At 40.0% G+C, this 24,313-nt stretch overlaps 1 protein-coding gene across 3 annotated transcripts in view; it reads left to right on the plus strand.

Annotated features, from left to right (window-relative positions):
- The window catches only part of LOC124137780 (transcription intermediary factor 1-beta-like), a 35,916-nt gene extending 11,946 nt beyond the window's left edge, over positions 1–23,970 (plus strand). The window contains exons 1-4 of one of the 3 annotated variants that reach the window (XM_048391801.1): positions 7,374–7,474; positions 18,612–19,791; positions 20,470–20,523; positions 22,057–23,970. In XM_048391801.1, coding sequence (XP_048247758.1) covers positions 18,618–19,791; positions 20,470–20,523; positions 22,057–22,661 — 1,833 coding nt within the window. In that variant the 5' untranslated portion in view covers positions 7,374–7,474; positions 18,612–18,617 and the 3' untranslated portion in view covers positions 22,662–23,970. Of the gene's footprint in view, positions 1–7,373; positions 7,475–18,611; positions 19,792–20,469; positions 20,524–22,056 lie in introns of those variants that run through there. The other 2 variants (XM_048391802.1, XM_048391800.1) reach the window with 2 other exon arrangements.
- The last annotated feature ends 343 nt before the right edge of the window (positions 23,971–24,313 follow it).

Here is a 24,313-nt window from a genome sequence, read left to right on the forward strand (position 1 = left end):
TAAAGGATTTTAACGTATGCGGAGAAATTAATGGATGGACTGTTATATGGCAGTGTATTTCTTTGTTTGATCGTGATTGTAGCTGTGTTGCAACGTTTCTGTTTCGCCAGTAGGGGCCTGTTATGTAATTGTTATTATCAGTTGTGAAGGTAATGCTATCTTAGGGGTCAAGTCAGAACGACCTTTCATCCGACCAATCAGATCGTCGCTTACCAGAGCATGAAAGTGACAGTCGGAATTAGTTCTTATCATGCAACCTCGAAAACTTTAACACAGGGTATTCCAACGACTGAATCCATACAATCTAGTTCATATCTTAGCCATTCCACGATGTTCTTTTGTTCATGTTTCAAAGTTTTAATCGAAGATTTGTCAAAATATGTTTGGAAGCATAGTCGCCAATTTGAAAATTAACGCTGTAAAGCACGAGAAAGCTGCCTTCTGATTGGCTAATGTCGACTTCTTGTCAGCCTTCTATTAGTCGGTCAAAGTTCGCGCAAGGTCGGTCTGACGTGATTCGTAATGGGATGTCCTGAGATCTTTGTTTAGCAGTAGCGAGAACTAAGATATGATTTTTATGATATTGTATGTTATGGAAACATAGAAACAGTTCTACAATGTTCTATTGCTGCTTGACTGGTGAGGGCATGGTATAGAAACTTCCAGTAGCTGTTAGGCTGTACATATAGTTGGACAAGAGCGTGTTTACGTATCTCTCTTAGCATTTCATCACTTCGGAACCAGCTTTCATGTGAGGATCCCTGATTCCCTGCCCAGCCATCATGGAAGCTTGTCCACTGTCGCCACTGGGTGAATAAATATTATTATCATATAATGGGTAGGTTTCTCGGCAGGATAAAGCCAACGGATAAAAACGATATCCGTTGGGGTCATATGCGGATAGAGATGCAAATACCAAAGGTCAAGTAGGACTACTTTCACTGTTTATAAACAAACATGGCGTCGCCCTCGTCATTCGGCGATCGAGTCAGAATTAACCATCGTGAATCTTGATAAACTACAGGGATAATTGCTATCATTATCAAACGAACAGTCTAATATACTGAAAATCAGTGTCTAACCGTGACGTAGCTAAGGCATTTTATAAGTTTTGGCAACTTTCGAGATATAAATTTCAAAACAATTTTGCGAGGGCACGAGGCCTAGCCAAGCGGGATCAGTAGCCATATCTGTGCTTGTAGACCTCTGTGGCTTGAAACCTTCTCCACAAATCAAAATGGTTGGATTCGGCCGAAATATGTTTGAACTGTTACCTTGTTTCGATTTGTCGCTGTGTGTACATCTGACTACACTTCTTAACGTTATGAAAGGACAGACCGACTGTCAACAACGTCTGACCGTGGCCGTGACTCATGGACTAGGGTTAGAGTAGCTTCCCTTTGACAAAGGGCAGTTACTCTAGCGGACAGACCGATGGATTGCCACGAAAGGCAATTAAAAACAACTGTTGTTTTGCGTATAAGTTGCTTCGCCACTGTATATGAAACAGATTTCAGTTGGAACTATATTGGCTACTGTCACAGTCCTACTGACACATCACTTACCCTGTGACGTAATAAATATTAATGCGCGCATTCCAGGACAACTCGCAATGTTTCGGTAATGTTTGTGAGAGAGGGAAAGTGATTTTAAAGCACAGAATTAAAGAATGACATTATATGATAAAGAGGTTATCACGCTTGTGTGTTTGGGGATGGTAAATATCCTGTATTAGGAATAAACACTATGTATTTAGCTCGCCAAGGCTCGCTAAATACAATGTTTATTCCTAATGCAGGATATTTACCATCCCCAAACACACTCGCGTGATAACCTCTATTTATCATTGACTTTCGCTATCACCACTGTATTTTTCGTATTTGATACTGACCACTGCCATCATATTATATACTGTCAATATTGTACTACCGCTCTATTGTGTACTGCCATTGTAATTGAGTTGATTTGTATACCTAGTTAATTTTGTTAGACATATTTTGATTGTATACTACTTGTTGGTTGTGTAACACTATCCAGTGTGGCCAGAGGATGTGTAGATAGGTGGGCTTATTGTGATCATCAGAGGAAAACAGTTACTGATCCATGGTAATAGGAAAGGAGATACCCTCCATGCGTTCTTGTATTTAATGACCAGGTGATGGTCATAGATCGGACAGTTGCTGACCAAGATTTTCCAGTTTATTGTACCACGAACTTGTTTTGACCCCCCTAAAGATTTGAGGGTCACAGCTAATCAGCTAAGAAAACCCTATATATAAACAGCACCGTCAGTGAAGTCGGCAGAGAGACGCAGAGGATGGCACTGAACACTGAACAGGACCAGACCGAGAGAGCAGTCCAGAAGAAACGGCATAAGAACACAAGCCAACGGCCAGAAGGCGAGCACACTGGGACAGCTCGGGTCACACTTGGTCACGCCAGAAACTGCCCATAGCCTCTCGCACAGTCCCTGCCACGCCCTTTCTAACCGTTAGTAGTACCAGCGTATAGAAAGTTCTTATTATTAAAGCTGTTTTGTCTGTTGTGCTACAGTTGTTTGTTGGTTTCACACTAGGTTCTTTTATGTACAGATTTCTTAGTTAGCATATTGTTTCAATTTGGGAATCGACAAATAACAGAAATTGGGGGCATGTCCAGAATCCAAATTTAATGTATCCAAAATTATTTTTCATAATTATTGAATAAACATTTTGCTTTCTAATATATTGTGTGATGCCAACACTCACTGTGGTGTTTAGGGTAGACCTCGTTAGCCAACCTTAAACGGAACAAATCTCTATGCTCAAAGAGTCTGAACTGTTCGAATTGCCCAAACATTACAAACATGACATGACATCAGGCATGCTTAAGGTTGATGTAAAAAAATACCTGGTTGGAGAAAAAACAAATTTAGCATGATGCTTTGGCTTTGAACAAACTGGTGTTTTGGCTTTGAAGAAATTAAAATTTGAAAGAGAAATTCGCCTCAGAGAATTAGAGACTGAGAATGAAAGATTGATAATTGAAGCAGAAAGAAAAACTGAGAATTGAAACTGGGAATAAGGGAGAATTTCGGATTAAGCAATTTGATGTAGAGGCTGAAAATGAAAAACTAAGATTGGAAGCTGATAAAGAAATTACGCTGAGGCAAACTGATTTACAGAATGGTTGCTCTCTTAGTGCCTCAACAGGTGATGAGTCTTTTGAGTTTTCCAAGCAGAATAAACTGAACGTGATTTCGTGAGAAGGTTTTCGTACATTTAGAGAAGGTGGCTAACAGTTTGAAATGGCAACAAGAACAGTGGACCATATTGTTGTAAAGTGTGTTTAGGGGAAAAGTTCAGGAAGTTTATTCTGCATTACCTATTGAAAGGAGTTCTGATTATCAGGTTGTTAAGGCTGAAGTTTTGAAGGCTTATGAATTGGTTCCTTGAGCGTACAATCAAAAGTTTAGGTCTGCTAAGAAAAGGCATGGTTCTATTTTTTTCAGTTTGCAAAGGAGAAGGAAACTCTGTTTGATAGGTGGTGTACTTAAAAAAAGACCAATGGTGACTTTGATAGATTGAGACAGTTGGTTCTGTTGGAGGATTTTAAGCAGTGTGTTAATGGACATTCGGAACGTGGATCAATTACTCAAGGCAGCTACTTTGGCTGATGATTATTCGGTCACTCATAGGGTTAGTTTTAACAAGAGTTTGCAGGGTTACAAATCAGGAAAGGATAGTTCATCTCCTCCCTGTCACCCTGTTTCGAATTTGCTTGTGTCACGGTCTAGTGACCGCACTGTTCCAAGGCTTTATTTCCGGCATCGTTCGGCAAAGTCTGGCAGAAGCTATCCTACAGAGTCAGTACCTACTGTGTTAGAAATTTAGTGGCCCGAATATTTCACTCTCTTGTGATCTAATGGCAGTTTTAAACCATGTATTGACTTGATTTATGTTATCTCTTCTATCTCATTAAAATCAGATCTAAGTTATTGCTGCCGCTAATCAAAGATCTGAGGACATCCTATTACGGGTCACGTCAGACCGACTTTGAGCGAACTTTGACCGACCAATGAAACGACTAACAAGAAGTCGACATGAGCCAATTAGAATGCAGCTATCTCTAGCTTTACGGCACTCGTTTCAACCCTGCGACTTCCATTTCAGACTAGGATTGAAAAATCTGTTGACACAGTTCTCGATTAAAATTTAGAAAACTGAACAAACAAACATTCTTGAATGTCTAATATATGGTTGCGATTGTATGGCAGTGCTTCCCACGTACTGTGCAACGCCTCCTCTGTTCAAATGTTTATCCCGAGGAAGCAAGAGATAGACGATAATTTTGACGGAATCAGTCGTAGGGGCCGTAACTGTCGTTCGGAATACCCCGTGTTGCATGATTAGAAAACACCTTCCGAATGTCACTTTTATGATCTGGTAAGCGACGCTTTGATTGGTCCGATATAAGGTCGTTCTGACGTGACCGCTAATGGGTTGTCCTCAGATCTTTGTTTAGCGATAGCGAGAACTAAGATCTGATTTTAATGAGATTGGTTATCTCTTATATGTTCGCTTCTGTATTCTTGTATTGAAAATATTTTTGTAACTATGATTTTCAAACATTAAGGGAACTTACATGTACATTCAGATATTTTTCATGTATTCATGATCATTTTAGCCTCCTCGATAATTGCACATAGCTTGTTGTAAATCTTTAATGATACCATTGGATAGCATACGTTCAGCAGCCTATGTTGATACTTATAACTTCAGCATAGATATAGTAGTTAGTTTGCTATTCGTGTTTTCCCCATGTGTAGAAACACACGTTGGCTTAGCGCCCCAGTCTGTTGCATTTCCAGGCGTTCCAGGAGAGATTTTTTCCTCCGACGTTCACGCGCTGTATATTTATAATTCGGTCAGATTTTGTGTCTTCACCTTCCAGGTTTCGTTCAATCGTTCACGATTGTCTCGCTACCGGAATGGTCACGGTCTAAATTCAGATTTCGTCAGTAAGTGGGTTCAGGACACTGTTCGATCTAGATTCGTACTTAGCCTGATTGTACAGATCTTTGTTTTCTAGTAATCCGTGGATAACCAACCTTCCCGTGATTGTGTATGCACTTTGTAACCGGTGTTTCCAATACTCCGTTTTTCTAGTAATCCGTGGATAACTCACCTTCCCTTGATTGTCTTGCGATTTGGGAATTTTAGTATTGCCTTGTTCAAAGTGACTGTAACTTTAGTCTAGTTGATATTCAGACGTACTGGTCTATTTTGTAGTCTTTGTGGCTTATTTTTGGGATAGGCCCTCTGTGTTTATTTCCCGTTATTTAGCCCAGCCGAGGTTATTCACTCATTAGAGTGTTGAGTTAATTGACTCGGGCGTTAATAGGTCGCAATCGACTCTAATTGGCTGTCTACGCATCAGGTTGGTATCTTGTCAAAGTGTTGTTTTAGCTACTCATTTTAATTCTGTAATACGGTTGCTTAGGTTTGGTTGCTTGTATATTTGCGCTGATGTAAGTAATCAGGGATCTTTGTCAGCGCAGATTGGCTTTATCTGATCTTTCATTGTCATCTTTTGGCACAATTACCTTTTATTAATAAACCCGTGAGCCTATTACCACGTTTTCATTAAAACTTTATTCTTATTTTATGACACCCCTGATGGAGCACAGTTCCGTAACAGGACCCTTTCTGGGATTTTCGTCAGAGCCTACTTGTAGTTATTGCCGCAAACCGGAGCATATCGAAAGAGTGTAGAAAGCACGCTTTCAAAAATGCTTTTGCTTTTACTTTTCTGCCCCGAATGTTTTGGTGAATGTCAAGTCACAGCCTGTTTGTGGTTCAGCTAATGAGGAGTCAGCAATTGTAGACTAGTCATCAAAGTCTGTTGCTGTGAGTGAGGAGTACTTACCTTTGGCTAGGTTTGTCATGTCTAGTTCAGTTATGTCCTTGAGAGGCAGGAATCTTTAACAACGCTCTCCAAAGATAGATGAAATTACTGTTCATGGTACCATGAAACCCAATACACATCATGAACTACAATCGCATCGTACTCCGACGGCGGGGAACGTTGCGCATAATATCAATCACATGTTTGTGCGGTCTCAATTATTTAAAGGCTGCTGTCATGTAGCTGGAATAATGTTTGGTGCGGCGATAAACAACAACACACAAACGTAGGAACACACGGAACATAACTAGTTTTTCTCTACAGGTCTGCCATGTTTATACATAGAACAGTGGAGATGATCTTTTCTACAGTATGATATATACAGGTTATCACGCGAGTGTGTTGGAGATCGTAAATATCCTATATTAGGAATAAACATTGTATTTAACGAGCTTAATACATAATGTTTATTCCCAATACAGGATATTTACCATCGCCAAACACACAAGCGTGATAACCTCGTTATCATATAGTGTCATCAATTCTGTGTTCGAAATCTCTTCCCATCTCTCACAAACATTACATAAATATTGCAAGATTTCCTTGAATGTGCACATTAAAATATATTACATCATAAGGTACCCGTGAAGATCCGGGGTAAAATAGGTCTTCAGCAACCCATGCTTGCTGTAAAAGGCGACTATGCTTGTCGTTATAGGCGACTAACGGGACCGGGTGGTCAGGCTCGCTGACTTGGTTGATGCATGTCATCGATCCCAATTGCGAGTATCGATGCTCATGATATCAATCACGGGATTGTCTTGTCCAGACTCGATTATTTACAGACCGGCGTCATATAGCTTGAATATTGCTGAGTGCGGCGTTAAACAACAAACCAACCAACATCATAAGGTGATGTGTCAGTCGGACAGTGACAACACTCAATATAGTTGACTGAAACCGGTTTCGAACTACATATAGGCAAAACAACAACGACTTAGCCAAGTCACAGTTATACCTATGATTTCCAGTATATTGCACTATTCTTTTCATAATGGGCGCGGTCGGGTAGCCTAGTTCGCTCGTCACGCCGAAGACCCGGGTTCGATTCCCGACATGGGTACTATGTGTGAAGCCCATTTCTGGTGTCCACCGGCGTGATATTGCTGGAATATTGCTAAAAGCGGCGTAAAACCAAACTCACTCACTCACTCACTCTTTTCATGATAGCAATTATCCAACTAGTTTATCCAGATCCGTATGACAAAGGCGACACCAATTTTGTTTGTAAATACTGAAAGTAGTCCCTACTTGAACCTTGAAATTTGCATCTCCACATATGACCCCAACGGCTACCTTTTTTGTTCCTTCGAGAAACTTTCCCATTATATGATAAATATATGTATCAATAAACGTAAAGTTACAAAACGAAAATAGACACAGTGTATGCCTGCTATCTATCCCCGTGAAGATAACAACGGGGGGCGTAACTACTTCCGCATTCGTGTTACTGCGATGGCGTTATTGACATGCAGAGCACAGAGCTAGTTACTGAGAGCTGTATGTCTGTTCACAATATCCAGAGAAGGTAAGTGATTCTAATGATTAGTGAGATCACTTTGACTAAACTCTATTACGGTGCTTTTGAATTACATTTGAAGCCACGATCAAGCAACAAAACACAAACGTTTACTATTGAAGGACATCGGCCGAAATACCTCATCTTATTTGATCTATTTCAAAGTAATATCCAAATAGGTGTTAATTGAGCGGTAGACGCTCAGAACTACATTTTCTCACAATGCTACATAAAACGTTTAAGGAGAATATGATTTTATTAACTGTTACTTTATTTGGACAAACTGGGAATAGTGCTCCCAATGTGTATTTCGATAACGAATGACACTGCATATACTATCTTGGAATGATCAAATCACCTGTACAGACATTGAACATTGCACCCAGTGAGTAATGTGATGATGTGTGACGCTCCGTCCTGATTCGGAATGGCAATGACTATTATGTCTCATGTCTTTAATCAGTTGAATACTTAAATCTAAACATGTGCACTTAATTGTCCTACATGCTTACCTGTAGAGATTTCATACCTGAAACAACTTCTGACCAGAATAAGGCGAGGTGAGGTGAAATGGGGTTAACGTCGCGTCCAAGATTATTGCACTTATATAGCGACGTGCATGTACGTGTGTGTGTTTGTGTGGCTGCTTGTACTAGTCCGGACTGATGCCGATTTATAGTGCTAGCTCACTGAAATACCATGCCACAGTTTAACGTGAATACCCCACCCAGACACAGTATACTGACTCCGAGCCGACCAGTCCTTGTTGTAGCCCCTTATGACAAGCGCCAGACAGGGTAACAACAAGTTTTATCTTTTAACGTCTTTTTGTATGACGCGGTCGGGGATCGAACTCCGGACCTTCCGCTATCCGGGCGGACGCTCTACCACTAGACCACGGAGGCGGTCTCTGACAATAAAGTTATATTGGGGGATATTCACCTAACTAGACGTATTTAATTCTTTCTCAAGCGTGCGAGAGTCTTTTACAGAGTCGGAAGCGTCCGACACCCTGACTCAAAGCTATATCAAGCGAAACTGTAAACAAACTGATATCTACCATTGTTCCTAAACTAATGTCCGAACCCTTTAAACGGATTGAGGAATCAGTCGAACGAGCTGGTTTAAAAGGGAGGGGTGGAAGTGATGCATGATCATTAACACAACTGCTATCAAGATAATGTTAAAGGGTTTAAAATATAACAACAAGAACAAAACAAACTCTCAAATCTCACAGCCTTATGAATTTGAAATTGGAAAATGAAGATTTAAAACAAAAGGTTATTAATCTAGAATTAAAAACTGATAACATTGAGGCTCAATCAAGAAGATCAAATCTCATATCTCATGGCCGTGGAGAATCATGGGATATGAGCGAGTCGAAAGTTAGAGCCTTCCTCCATGATCAAATTGGACTTCCCAACGCTGATTCTGTACCAATAGAGAGGGCACACTGTCTAAACAGTAAGAAAGCAAATCGACCTGTCATTGTCAAGTTTGCATCTTACAAAGGCAAATCGAGTATTTTAGAGGCAGGCAGAAAACAGCTGAAAGGTGATAATAACTTTCGCATATCGGAGGACTTCACAGAAAGGGTGAGGTGGCTTCGATCACAGTTGTTCCCGTTTATGGACAAAGCCCGGAAGGAGGGATGTACCGCCTTTCTTAGCTACGACAAGCTAGTTATAGACGTCAGTGTATACATTCTAGACGAAGCAACGTGAGCTGTGATGCCCCTCAACCAGTATCTTCCTTTGCTACTGTCCCCCCAAACATTTAATCAATTTTCACTTGGAACCTAAATGGGCTCCGATCTACTCTCTCTTGCAATGATTTTGTATCTTTTTTTCCAAGTTTTGATAGATTTGGTTTCTTAGAGACGATGTGTTGTGATAGAGCCATATACAATTATCATGTGTTAATTGTGAGATTCAAAGATTGCATTTATATAATAAAAATATATTTATGAGATCAAGCTGTGTGCATTACACATATATCAATCATTTACATCTTTCATGTCAGTCTGTTATCACAGTATGATATGTTGACTACAAAAGAAACAACCAAAGTCCATACAACATGGTTTGATAACACAGTATCGCGCACATCATCGCGTTCATGGAGATGTTGAGTCCTTCTGCGTACAGTATATTTATCACTTCATTATATACTCCCCCAAGAAAGAAACGCAAAGCCCGAATCGGTGACAATATGTAGAGACTTTTAATTTGCGCGAGGATGAAAGTTTACAAGATGGATCATACAGTGGTTAAGGTCAAAACACAAGGATGCGAATGTCACATGTTGAATATATTGTAGGGCCACCATTGGCTACCAGAACAGCTTGGCATCTCCTTCCCATGGAAGCCACAAGGGTCTGAATCACACGTTGGGGAATTCGCGAGGATGAAAGTTTACAAGATGGATCATACAGTGGTTAAGGTCAAAACACAAGGATGCGAATGTCACATGTTGAATATATTGTAGGGCCACCATTGGCTACCAGAACAGCTTGGCATCTCCTTCCCATGGAAGCCACAAGGGTCTGAATCACACGTTGGGGAATCGTAGCCCATTCTGCCTGAAGTGCTTGTGCCAACTGTTGCAGAGTATGTGGCTGTGGCTGATGTTGACGCACACGTCTGTCCAACTCTTCCCACAAGTGTTCTATCGGATTCCAATCCGGCGATCTTGCGGGCCAAGGCAGAACCTTGATGTTGTTAGCCCGCAGGAAAGCTGTGGTGAGACGTGCTGTATGGGGCCGGGCGTTGTCATGCTGAAACATGACGTTGGCGGTATGCGTGATGGGTACAGCCGGAAACGGGACTCGTCGCTGAACCACACAATCCTCCAACGAAGTTGCTGCCATACCCTGTGTGCTTGACACAACTGACGTCGATTTTGACGTCGATTTTGACGTCTTGCCCTAAGTCCTGCTTCTCGTAATCGGTTCCTAACTGTTTGGGCTGATATCCTGCGCATACCCGGAATGTTGGATGCCGTAGAGGATGCGGTTGTGTCTCTGTCCCGGAGATGACGTAACCGGATGTATCGGTCCTGCCCTCTGGTGGTCACTCGTGGTCTACCTGATCTGGGACGGTCACGTGTTGTTCCTTGATTTTGATATCGATCCAAAAGTCTTTTTATGGTGCTTGACGACACGTTAAACACCCTGGCTACTGCAGATCGGGAATTACCAGCTCCCAATCTGCCTATTGCGTTGTTTCTCTCTGCTTCGCTGAGTCTTGGCATTGTTCTGCATTAAAGTGCGCGTCAACAACGATTGCCACTCGAGTGAAAACTCTGCGCTTTTAATGCCTATGGAAGCATGTTACACGTGCACTGAATGGGTGTGTTTTGGTGACATGGTTAACACTTGGCTGCGTTTTGGTAAATTTTGCATGTTTTTCTCCCTGAAAACATCTGAATCAAATTTCCATCTCATTCTTCATGGCATTTTGTACCCATAACACTACATCTCCCAAATATTTCCTGAAAACACCAACATCATCTATAATACTATTTCAGTAACCATTTTTATCCCTTTTGCGTTTCTTTTTTTGGGGGAGTATATTTCATTCAGTCTTTCTTCTAATCACATTCACTCATTTACTATAGGCACGCAAAACTAGCTAGTTATCATAAATTCCCTTCAATTCCCCAATTAATTAGTGGTACAACTGTGTTCTATTTCTACAAGTTGTAATTATTAAACTACTAGATACCTATCTGGTATATGATTCAGATTTTGCCCTTGCCTTGATATTGATATTTCCTGTTTTAGGGGATGGCTGATGTTATTCAACTCACTTGAGAAACATTCCACATTGTCAATCAATGATTCACTCCCTACTTTCATTAGTTATTCCATGTACGTTATGGGCGCCCCTATTTATCCATTAGCTGTTATCCATTTGTCTTGTTCAGATATATCTCTGTTTGTTAGTCTTTCACTGAATCTAATATATACTCTTCAAAAAAAGAAACTTGACACTGACTTGCAAAATGTAATATAATGCGATTGTTTCAAAATAGGACACAGAAACCATAATTGAAACACTGTTTGAAGATCAATGTACACAATGTTCAAAACATTAATCGTGTCACCTAGACAGACACACGTACACGATACACTTAATGTCACAGGGGTACAGAAAATGTCAGTATCAATCACCGCTTGACACCGACGACCCATAGATGCAATCAAGTTGTCAATAACACGCTGCTGGATGTGCTGCCATTCATACTGAAGTGTTTGGGGCGGTGGATTCCTTCTGCCAACGCGTCGATCCAACTCGTCCCACAGATGCTCAATCGGGGACAAATCTGGTGACCGGGCTGTCCAAGGTAATGTCTGGATGTTGTTGTGCTGTAAGAAGTCCTGCTGGAACTGTCCGCCATGAACGTTGACGTGAGGAAGAACGTAAGGCTGTAGGATCAAGTCTCTGTAACGCACACCTGTCAAAGCACCTGCCACATGCACGAGAGGCGTCCTACCACCGTGATGAATTCCGGCCCATACCATGACACTCCCGCCGCCAAATGGGACAACCTGCTGCACACAGTTTGGGGCTTAACGTTCACCCCAACGTCTGTAGACACGTGCGCGTCCATCAGCACGTGTGAGTAGGAAACGGGACTCGTCAGTAAACAGTACATTTCTCCACCTTGCACGTGCCCATCTAACCCACTGTTGGCACCAAAGCAGACGATCCGCCAGATGACGTGGGGTCAATACATGACGTCGAACAGGTCTTCGTGCAAAAAGTCCAGCCTCCCTCAGTCTGTTGCGTACCGTTTGATCTGATATTCTGCGTACCCCAGGGATCTGTGTGGTTGTAGACGTGGCTGTGGTAGTGCGGTCTCGGAGGTGTCGCAGCCGGATGTATCGATCTTGTGCTTGGGTTGTCACCATTGGTCTTCCTGACCTTGGTCTGTCGTCAACTCTGTTGGTGTTGTTGTATCCGGTACACAGTGCGGAGATTGTCTGTCTTGATACGCCAAAGTGCCTGGCCACTTCTTGCTGAGTTGCTCCAGCTTGTAATCTCCCTATGGCGTTGTTCCGTTGAGCTGCATTCAGTCTTGGCATTCTGTCACCGGCTCTACTGCCGTTATAAGGACTGTATGAACAGCCGTTGATGTGGATTTTTATACCCATTCAGCATGCCTGAATGAAGGATCCTGCACTGCACGTTTTTTACAGGCAGTTGCGTTTGGATGAAGCTGTAAAATTGATCTCCAAACGCTACGTTTATGTACTTTGCATGTGTTTTTGCGAATTATAGACACATCATTTTTCTGTTTGACTTATTTGGTTCTCATTTAATGTAAATATTTTAGATATTTGGCAAAAAGTGGTTTTACATCTATGTCAAGTTTCTTATTTGAAGAGTATAGATTATACCAATCTTCCTCCTACTTCTGATTATTGCTGGAGTTGTTGCTCAAAATCCCGGTCCTGTTTCAGTGAACACGCACTATAAAGAAATATCCAAATTTCACAAAACTGTAAAAAGACTTCAATATATTGTATATTTCTTATCATTGTTGTATATTAAACGTAGGGAATTCTTACAAGGCTGTTTCGATGTTTTTTTTGCCACAGAAGAGATAAGATTTATGTGCATGGTACAGACCACTTCACACCCTGTGTTATATTGGGATCAACTGGAACATTCACTTTAAATGGTGTCAACGGTGATCAGTTCCACATAGAATCAGTTCCATCCGGAACAAATATTGCCACTGTAAAGAGATGTTATTAAACTAAGTTAAGAGTGAGTGAGTGAATATTGCTTAACGCCGTATCAGTAATTTTACAGCTATTCGCGGCGGCGAGAACTGTCTTTAGTGTAATAATATAACAACCAATACAATAAAAGTGATGTTGAAAATCACTAAAATCTCAGTCATGTATCACTTTCAGAGGTAAAAAACTGACTGCAAAAATTGTTTTCTTTTAAATACGCTTAAATTAAGTGGTTAGAAACTGTAGTAAAAGGTTCAGATAAGGTATGAACATTATGCTAAAAACGTTGTCTAACAAGTGCAAAATCAACACGTTCCAGCAAAATGTGCCTTACAGTAATTGGGCTATGGCAAGGGATACAAAAAAGGGGGTATTCACCCTTCAATATAATAACTGTGGCCAATGCGGCACCGCTGTAAAACAACTTCATCATGGCGATATAGACCAGAATATGCCTGACCTCCAATCAGTGGTTTGGGGAAATGAAGTTTTTTCAGAGTCTTGGTATTCCAACTTTTTTGCCAATGATCATTCACATATTGTCTGATGGAAGGTTTTAGATCAGAATATGTGAAGTTTGTGTTTGAAGAAAATTTATTAAGAGCGGCTTTTGCCGAAGCATCTGCTTTATAAAACTGCTACGATAAAACTGCTTTTAGAAGACTTTTGAATATGTTGCAAAGCTAATAGTATAGCCTGAGCTTCTGCCGTTAAAATCGAGCTTCCATCAGTTGGTCGTATTGACATAGTACAGTTGTTAGTAACAGCTGCAGCTGATACCTTCGCATAATCTTTTGACCCATCTGTGTAAATACTGGTATGTGAGGGGTAGTTGTTTCTCAGTTCATGAAATTCTTGTTGATAAAATTAGATTAATTGCAGATTTCTTTCTTTTTGCCAGTTCTAAATTAACTTCAGGTTGTATAGATTGCCACTGAGGCATTGCTGCTACTATATATTCGGCAATAGCAGAACGGTTTAAATGAGCATCTTTGATATGGGACTTCATGCGAATGCCATGTGGTGGAATTGAGTTTGGATTTCTATTATACAAATGCTGATATGGGGAGAGAATACATTGTTAAAGGTAGGATTGGATGGATTGGATCGAAATTTAGTGACATATTGAAACTGTCAATAGGCGATGTCCTAAATGCTCCAAGGCACAACCGAAGTCCTTGATGGTGAATGGTGTCGATTTCTCGGATATATACTGAACAATAAAAGTTCCTCAGACATTGAATAAGATTTAATGCAAAGTTATGTTTTTTACCAAATCTGAAACAATTTCGGTTTGCAACAGATAAAAGACACCTGTAAGTTATCAAATGGTTTAATTTGCCGTTCTGACTTCAGAAAATGCGTGATTTCATAGAAAACATGAACATGCCAAAATGTCAATTTACAAATCAATAGCATGTGTGTCCACCTCTGGTTGCGATACAAGCAACACACCTTCGTCTCATGGAATGGACCAGGTGTCGCACAAAGTCCTGTGGAAATCTGCCCATATCTGCTGGAGCAGGTTTCGAAGTTCCTGGAGTGTCTGTGGAACACGTGGTTGACGTCGAAGGCGCCGATCAATCACATCCAACATGTGTTCGATTGGTGAGAGATCAGGGGAGCGAGCCGGCCAAGGGATGACATTCAGGTTGTTTTGTTGAAGAGAATCCTGAACAAGTCGAGCAATATAAGGCCGGGCGTTGTCATGTTGAAAGGTAATGTCTGGGCCATGACGACGCAAAAACGGTAGAACAACATGATCTCGTCGCGGTAGCGCTGTCCATTGAGATTTCCCTCTACCACTATCAAACGAATCTTCTGTCTTGCTGTAATCCCACCCCATACCATAACGCTGCCGCCCCCGAACTGCCCTCTATTCATGACACAATGATTGACGTAACGTTCACCTCGACGTCGTTACACTTGAATCCGTCCATCGGTGTGGCTGAGGTGAAAACGAGACTCGTCAGTGAATAGAACTTCTTCCCACTGCATGGCCGTCCAGCGCAGACGCTGTCTGCACCACTGTAGACGTGCTTGACGGTGGTTTCCTGTCAAAATGGGACGTCTGGTGGGTCTTCTGGCGACAATCCCCGCACATCTGAGGTGGCGACGTACGGTTTGTGAAGATATTCGTCGAAGGCCTGGGATGCTTCTTGTAGTCGATCACTGTTGCTGGCTTGAATCGATTTCGTAGGTATGTTGTTCGAATCCAGTTGTCTTGTCGATTATTGGTTACGCGTGGCCTGCCACTCCGAGGATGGTCTCTGACTGCATTCGTCTGTTCCCGCCAACGTTGCCATATACACCAAATGGTGTTTCTGTGGACGTTTAATTGTCTTGCAACATCACGTTGACTCGATCCTGCTTCAAGTATACCAATGGCTTGCAGACGCTCATTCGGACAGTCGTGGTATATCGTAATGTTGAATAATTGCGTAATTTGGTTGTTTTTCCGGTTGGTTGTTGTCAGCGCGATGCTAAACAATGCATATGGAATCCCGTCAACGCACATGTTTTTATACCCATTCTTGGGTAGTGAAATGCATGGGGCTTGCATAAAAGTCAACTTTTGCATGGAATGCATGCTTTTCTGTAGCAGTTGCGTTTTTGTGACTTCATTCCATACATGTACTTCAATATTGAAAACCAAACTTTACTTGTTTGAAAAATACACTAAAATATTGGTGTCACAGGAAATTTTGTTGTTGAGTATATGATTTACGAGCTGAACCGTAAATGAAGTTTAGATCTGATCAAGGTTCTATAGATTTGCAAAATTGTTTCTCTGTCTCCACCCAATTTGATACCACTTTAAGAATATCGAGTGCTTTCAGACATCTAGCTTTAAGATTTTAAATATGTGTTTTAAAAGATAATTTATGATCAAAGGTATTACCCTAAAACTAGGTTTCCTTGACCACTTTTATTGGAATATTATTTAAATTCAATTCTGGATCTGTATGTACCTTCCATTTGTTGCAAAAATTGACACAACAGGTTTTAGTTTTCGAAAGCTTTAAACCGTTTCATGAGACTATCCATGTATTTTATTTAGACATAGTTGTAACTGTCTTTAAACGGTATTCATATTGGCACAACAGTATTATATATTAAATCATCAACAAAAAACAAACCATCAATAAAAGACTTGAGCAAGACTGTTGATTATTATGCTAAAAGTGTCACTGATAAAATGCTGCCCTGAGGGGCCCCCATTTCCTGATCATATGTCTCAGATAATGTGGAGCTCACTCGAACTTTAAATTTTCTATCTTCTAAAAGGCCTGTGATAAAATCAGGCATACGGCCATGTAGGCCCATATTATGGAGATCTTTTAAGATGCCATATTTCCACATTGTAGCATGCCTTCTCTAAATAAAAAACGATTGATACGACATGTTGTTTATTAATAAAGCCATTGCGTGGAAATGACTTTAATCTAACGAGATCATCACTGGTGCTCCTCTGATGCCTGAAACCGGACTGAATATCAGTTATCAAGTTAATAGATTCCAAATACCAGACAAGACGCCTGTTGATCATTCGGTCCACTTGTTGAAGCAATTGGACGGTAATGAGAAGGATTCGTGTGATCCTTCCCTGGTTTTGGCACAGAAATGAAAATAGCCTCATGCCAAGAAGAAGGAAAATTACCCGATTCCAAAATATTATTGAAAATGAACAAGTGGGTTAAAAGAGATGACTCAGGTACATGTAGATGTTCTCAAAAATTGATAATGGATATCATCTGGCCTAGATGCTGTATTATGAGCTTTGTTTAGAGCCTCTTGTAGTTCACTTAAGGAAAGAGATTAATTGCAGGCTTCAGAATTATCGGATTTGAAATTAAGACTCTTTTTCTGCTGATTTTGATACCTTTGAAATTTAGGATACTATTTGGCAGACGATGAATTTTTACTAATTGTCTCTGCCAGCTTATGAGCGATGTCCTTTTTTAATGTAAGTGTATCAGTATCAGCTTTTAATTTTTGAACACTGCTAGTGGACGCTTTGCCTTTCATTCTTCGTACCATATTCCATACTTTATTGAGTGGAGTATGTGTAGTCAATTTGGAAACAAAATGTCTCCAGCTGCGTATATTTTGCTTGATGGTTCTACCACCTGCTGCTTAAGTGTTTTGCAATCTTCATTGTACCACGTGGAGTTGTCGAGATTTTAGAGATTGTTTCAGTGGCAATGTTTAGTAAGGTATCAGAAAAAAAAGTTCTGCTCAGGGATGTTTTTACCTGCGTGGGAAGCATTCATGCTTTCGGCTACAAACAGTCAGAACTAAATTTGATACTGATGATCCTTAACTGGTGTAAAGTACAATACCTGTAAAACCTTAAATGGTTACTTTATCTGAACAACTTGGAATAGTACACCATAAATGTGTATTTATCAGAAATAACCCTGTATTCTATCTTGGAATGATGAGTTATACAGTTGTAACTCGATAATGAATCAGACTCCATCCTGAGGAAGAATGATCTGTTCAAATTTGGAACATAACATCCAATAAGTAATTCAATATTGAGTAACGCTTGATCCGTCCGGTTTAAGAATAGCATTGACGATTGCAGGTGTCCGATTTTCGATCAGGTAAAAATAATAATCTAAATATGTGCACCTAAATGCACTACATGCTGACAGTACCTTAAGCGTTATCATTCCTGAAACAGCCGTTACTGTGTTTATGTGATTTTTTCTGGAATATGACTGGTCGACTGTCAAAGTCAACGTCACCATGACAGAAGCTTACAAACAGTTTATAACGAGAAGATTATTACATGTCTTGTTAAATATGCCATGGTCATACGCTCATCAGTTCTGTCTGTTTGTGTTGGTAAATATCTACTACTGAGCAAATATTGTCGCAGCGGGACCTTTTTATTCCGCATCATGTTACGTAAACAATGTGTGGCAGCATGAAATACTAGTAATATTGTTCAAGTATGAAATGTTCATTTGCAAGGTAATGCATTATTATTAAGATAACAATGTTGTTAAAGACATAATAAGGCAGGCTAAAAATTCACTTTCTGCAAAGAAAATATTTTACACGAAACAAAGTTTAGATTTATTCCTTTCCTGTTTTGATAATTCCTCAAGATATCATTTTCTTGATTTTAAATTACTTGTAACAGCACCAATGTCACATGTTCTTGTTTGTTTGTTAATATGAACTTATATTCTCAATAAGGATATTGTTACGTTGAATTTTTGTACAAAGCAAACACTAACATTTTGTTTCCTGTAGTTTTAAGTGGTGTACGTAGCATGCAAGTTTGGATGTGTCTGCCCTGATTTCGAATCAGTTGTCTCGTGACGAAAAGAAAAGTTATATTGGAAATCCGTAATGCATCATATGTATTAAATACTTTTCCAGATAACCATGTCGGACTACGTATCGGCATCCGCCATCAAGGATCTTCTTATCGTGTGCCCAATATGTACAGAACACTTTGATGAGGCCAGACGGACACCTCGTCGTATGCCCTGCTGTGTACAGTCAATATGTGAGGCATGTCTAGAGACGTACAGCAAAGGACTCCAAACGTTATCATGTCCAATGTGTCGACACCAACATAACCTGCCAGGCGGTGTGAAGTGTCTGTCCAAAGAGCCTATCATCCTAAGAATCCTGGATCATCTGAAGATTGTGAAAGGGCTTCATCTGCCATGTACAGATTGTCCTGATGGTAACCCTGCCATGTCCAGATGTGATGACTGCTGCCTCTTCCTGTGCCAAGAGTGTCTAAATGCCCACAAAAGAGTTAAATCTATGCGAGATCACCAAACTGTCAGTTTTGACGACATGAGGGAACGACCAGTTGAGAGCTTCCGTCGCCTCCATAAGTGTACACAACATCACCAGCCTCTACAGTTCTACTGCCACACTTGTGACCAGGCCGTCTGTGTGTCTTGCACAGTAGTGGAACATGATAAAGGGAGTGGGCACAACGTTGTGTCTGTTGAAAACGCACATGAAAGTAAGGCTACTGAAAATGAAGACGTCTTGCAGAGATTAGATGAGAAGGCCATAGCTCTTGAAAAAGCAGTTGTAGATCTACAAAAGAAATGTGACAGCATAAAGTCATCAAGAAACACTGCCAAAGAAGAGATCAACAAAGCCTTCACCAATCTCATAGAAGCATTGCAGCAAAGGAAGACCATCATGTTGTCAGAAGTTGTTACAAAGTCAGATGAAGCTCTGAAGCCAGCAGAGGAGGCATTGGATTCCACAGTAATGCTGCTGACTAAAGTGAAGTCTTCTACAGAATACACGAGACTGATGAGAGGCAAAGCTGATAAGATAGAGGATCTACAAGTGATAGGATCTTCAGCCGCCTCTTTGAATTCCATCTTGGCGGAGACACCTAAAGATGTTGGGTTTTACAGGACTGGAATCAGCTTCGTTTCTGCATGTTTCAAGAAAATAACATCATTGATGCAGATAGCTGGCATTGTCCGAGTAGTATCATTTTCACCAGCTAAGAGACCTGACAACGTCCCTTTGAACAAGATATACAATTCAATCACTCTGGACCAAGGTACTTTGGAACAAGGTAAATATATCATCACATTTCTTTCAAGGTTCAGCAAAGAGAGTATGTCGTCAACAGTATCCAAAGGAACATCCACAAGATGCGAATGTTGCTGAGAATGTGAAATAAAAGCGCCTAAAATGAAAATGTTGCGATAATGTTTGTTTGTTTATCGTTTAATGTTGCACTCAGAAATAGTCCAGCTATTTTATGGTCTGTAAATAATCGAGTCTTGACATAAAATCAGGTGATTGACATCATGAGCATTGATGTACGCATTTTGGATACGATGACATGCATCAACCACGTCACCGAGCCGGACCACCCGAACCCGATAGTCGTCTCTTACGACAAGCATGGGTTGCTGAAGATCATTTCTGAGCATGATCTTCACGGGTAAAGAGAAAAAGGTCGTAGGTGAATAAAATTGTTGACCACTAGCCACATATAAAAATGGTAGAACAGTGGCTTCTATAGTATTTTAGATATGATTGAAAAGGAAACCATGTTTTACTTTGGTGCAGAACTAAAATCAATATGTCAACAGGTTGGTAACTAGTTCACACCAAAGTTAGTATTGTATTTTCCAAAAGCTAATTATCAGTTCTGGTGAATGTAGCATTTTGAAAATTAAAACTCAATATTTCAAATAATAAGTAAATACGGTAGAAATGTAAAGCAGACTGTTTCCTTTTACAGCAGCAGCAGCAGAATATATGAACCTGGAGCCTTTTGGAGGAAGTGGAATGTATTGTGAGTTGGCAATATATACCTAATCTGTGACAATTCATGTGAACGAGTGAAGTAGCTTTAATGGCATTATGCGTGGAAAGGAATTTCTGCTCGTGATGGCAAAATCAAAACACTGGAATTTGGCAAAGAAGTTTAACTTAAACTTCATCTATGTTGATAATGTGATATACATGTAGTTCAATAATTGTCAAATAGCCATTTCCTATTCCACTGATTTGCCCACCTGAACGAGAATGACAAGCAACATGTACAACCGCCTCGTCTGTTTCATATTTGAATTTATGCATACATAAACATTCAGAGTGGCAATAACAAGATTTATGACAAGAGAGGTAATCTAAACTTCCAACAGTCCACATGTCGAGCAATATACCAACTTTTGAGGTACACTTAAGCATGCTCATTCCATGGAGATTTCAAGGAGAGTAATACGACTCTTTCGCAAAAGGTGTTTGATTCGGTTTACAGCATTCAAGGCATTAGTAAGGAAGTTAAAAATTGTTAGGATATACATTATAGTATATTTCCAAATTTGACGCATCAGTGACAAGAATGATGTCCGCTGCATTTCAATATTTTGCTTATACCATAAGCTCCCATGTTCATTCAGGTGAACACTTGACCTGCCTTTGCATGTGTTTGCGAGGTGTGCAATCGGTGGATCAGGATACGCCCACCTGTTACGAACACCTGGTATCATCACTTGTTGATAGGCCTTCGTAAATTTATAACGTTAATGCTTTTGATATGGTCGGAATCGTCCTGCGGACTGCTATTCAGCAGCTGACAAATCAAGTATTCGAACGCACAATCATTGGATCATGACACGCCTAACAGATGCAAGTCTGAAAATCGTGGGATCCTTAGACATCTTGGGAGAAAAGAACAGACCACATACATTCTTGAAATTTAAAAAAAAAAATTCTATTGTACTTTCCATTCATATAAATTCCATCACTGTTTTGCCATTTGTGCCCTATGTAATCAGCTATTCGAGGCTGATGATTTTCTGGCGTTGACCTTTTGAATTTATAATTATTGTGTTTCATGAAATACTTATACACACAAAACGTTCCAGATGTTGACCTTTCTGTTACTTTTGAACTTATTTCAGAAGTCTGAAAACATGTTGAAAATTCCATCATTATTCATTCGGTTTGGAACATATAATTTCGTTTCCTGTACTCGGCATTCGTGATTTGTTTGATACCATGTCCAAGTCTTAATCCATGAACGTCCATTGCATGTGTATTGGAATTGATATCTTTATTGAAGTGTCAAGACGCCAACTATTATGTACACTAGTGCACATATGAGTTCATTATCCAAGGAGTGTAGATTAACATTATAAAGCATTAGCATTTTGAGAATTGTGTTCTTTCTACTATTGAATGCCTAGATTTTCGAATTGTTGTTATGAAATTCCTTTGTTGTATGGGAAATGTTATTGATTACACTGATGGTAAAGTAAAGGGTCGGCATACATTCATGTGTTTCATATGTAGTTAATTCATGTTATTCTGTTTACTCTAGATGCTGACCTGGAGTGGGACAGCAGCACTGCCAGTGCACTTGCGACAGTGTCGGGGTCTGTTGTCACAAATAAAATGCCACTTCCTCCTCCTCCAGCCTCGAGTTGCCGGCTGCAATCAAACCGTCATGTTCTTGCGTCAACACCTCTAGTTGTCGGGAAAGGTCAACGCATCATGTGTGCCATGAGGGTCACATTCTCTGTCATAAAGCCAGAACAAAAAGACAAAATTATCTTCGATGTAGCTTTTACTCACAGTCCTATTGAAGCTAACACGAGTCAACCAGTAGGATTGAGTGTAACCATAGTAACCTGTTCGAATCATGACGAGTACCTCTGTATCAAGATGTACTACAATAATGAATGCCTAAGTGACAACACCCTAACTCCAAACAACCCTGATACATCACACACTCTTGATATCTGTTTCATACTCGATGAAGCCAAAAACACAATCCATGTACTTGCCATAAGTCACCCGAGAGTCGTCACAAAGGTTCCTGAGGTCATGTTTAGAGACCCACTGTGGCTGGTGATGAGCAGTGGGCTTAATCGTAACACACGCGTGTCCTGCGAGTTATTGCCAAAGAGTGCAATAGATTTTTAGACAAAATAACAGACCTACCCTCAGAGTAACGGTGACTGACCAAGTGATTAACAGGAAAATCTTCATTTGTTCGATCATTGTACCAGTGCGTATTAAGTGACAAATTGAACACTGGTTTAACTTATGTAAATATGGATATCACATGAAAACATTTACTTACGAGAAACTCAGATCCCCAGAGTTTCATATATTATTCACACACCTACTGTGTTAGTGTGAAACAAATTCGGAAAATCGCAACGTCATAATGACAAGTTTTATTGCTGGAATCATGGCTGAGCTATCGCCTAAATGTTTGTAGCTCACTCGCTGACTTTGTTGAGTTTATTATGTCACCCTTATGTTGTTCTTATAGTCAATGGGGGCGGTCGGGTAGCCTAGTGGTTAAAACGTTCGCTCGTCACGCCGAAGACCCGGGTTCGATTCCCGACATGGGTACAATGTGTGAAGCCCATTTGTGGTGTCCCCCGCCGTGATATTGCTGGAATATTGCTAAAAGCGGCGTAAAACCATACTCACTCACTCACTATAGTCAATGACTATGTTATATACTTAAACTACCCACATAATGTCAACATTTCTCTTTGCTTAATTTGTTTTCAAGCTTTTACAAATTTACACCTATTTGGATCAGTAGTTTAAGAAACTGACTGATTGAATGTGTAATTGTGGATTGAATGACTTGTTTATTATCTGTATCTTAATTATGAATGTATTATCTGTGAATATTGTTTTGCTTACTGTTTCTCAAAATATTACTTTTCTCAATAGAAGCAATATTCTTTTCATATCCAATAGTTAAATAAACTTATATAGTTTGAGAAACAGAAGGCAGGAGCTATCTATGATATTTGAGAAATATTTTTTATTTTGCTTCAAAGTACGATATCATATAAATGTGATTCTTAGACAGATACATATACTTACACGTATACATATAGCATCGAACATGCCACTGACATTCTGTAATTACCGACCTTTGTTCATAAGTAAATTCTACGTAATATGTTTAATAAGTTCTTACAATGATGGTCACATCTGAAGATGATTATGTACAGACCTCTGTTTCTGATTACTCGGCGTACAAGATATTTTCTCTCAAAACTGCAAGGGGTATGATTTTTCAATTTTTTTAAAAAGTTTTCTGAAAAGAATAGTAGGTTGAATGAAATAAAGAAAGAAGAAGAAAATTATTTTTAGAACCACAAAGGAAAGAGTAACTTATTTTCTAAATTGACCTGCATGAAGTTTTATATATCACTGATATTTTGTACTGTAGATATTACTGACTAAAACTGTACAGATTTTATTTAAGGTTTGTTTGTTTTTGAAACGTGATATTCACCTGGATAAATATTTTAGCTCTACATATTTTCATATAGACTTGCCATTTATTACAATCGTATTCTGTATTCATTTTAAGATGAAACTTTACCGTTACATCCTTCTAGCACCAACTTGACAGCAGGAATTGGTGGGGGTCTTTGACAGTTGTCCTATGTAGATTGCCAAGCTCCATGGAAGCTATAGACACAAGGGGTGTCTGGTTGGTTGGTTGTTTAACGCCGCACTCAGCAATATTCCAGCTATATGACGGCGGTCTGTAAATAATCGAGACTGGACCAGACAATCCAGTGACTAATGTCATGAGC

The sequence above is a fragment of the Haliotis rufescens genome, unplaced genomic scaffold, assembly GCF_023055435.1.
Source record: "Haliotis rufescens isolate VD_foot unplaced genomic scaffold, xgHalRufe1.0.p SCAF_99, whole genome shotgun sequence".
NCBI classification, from domain to species: domain Eukaryota; kingdom Metazoa; phylum Mollusca; class Gastropoda; order Lepetellida; family Haliotidae; genus Haliotis; species Haliotis rufescens.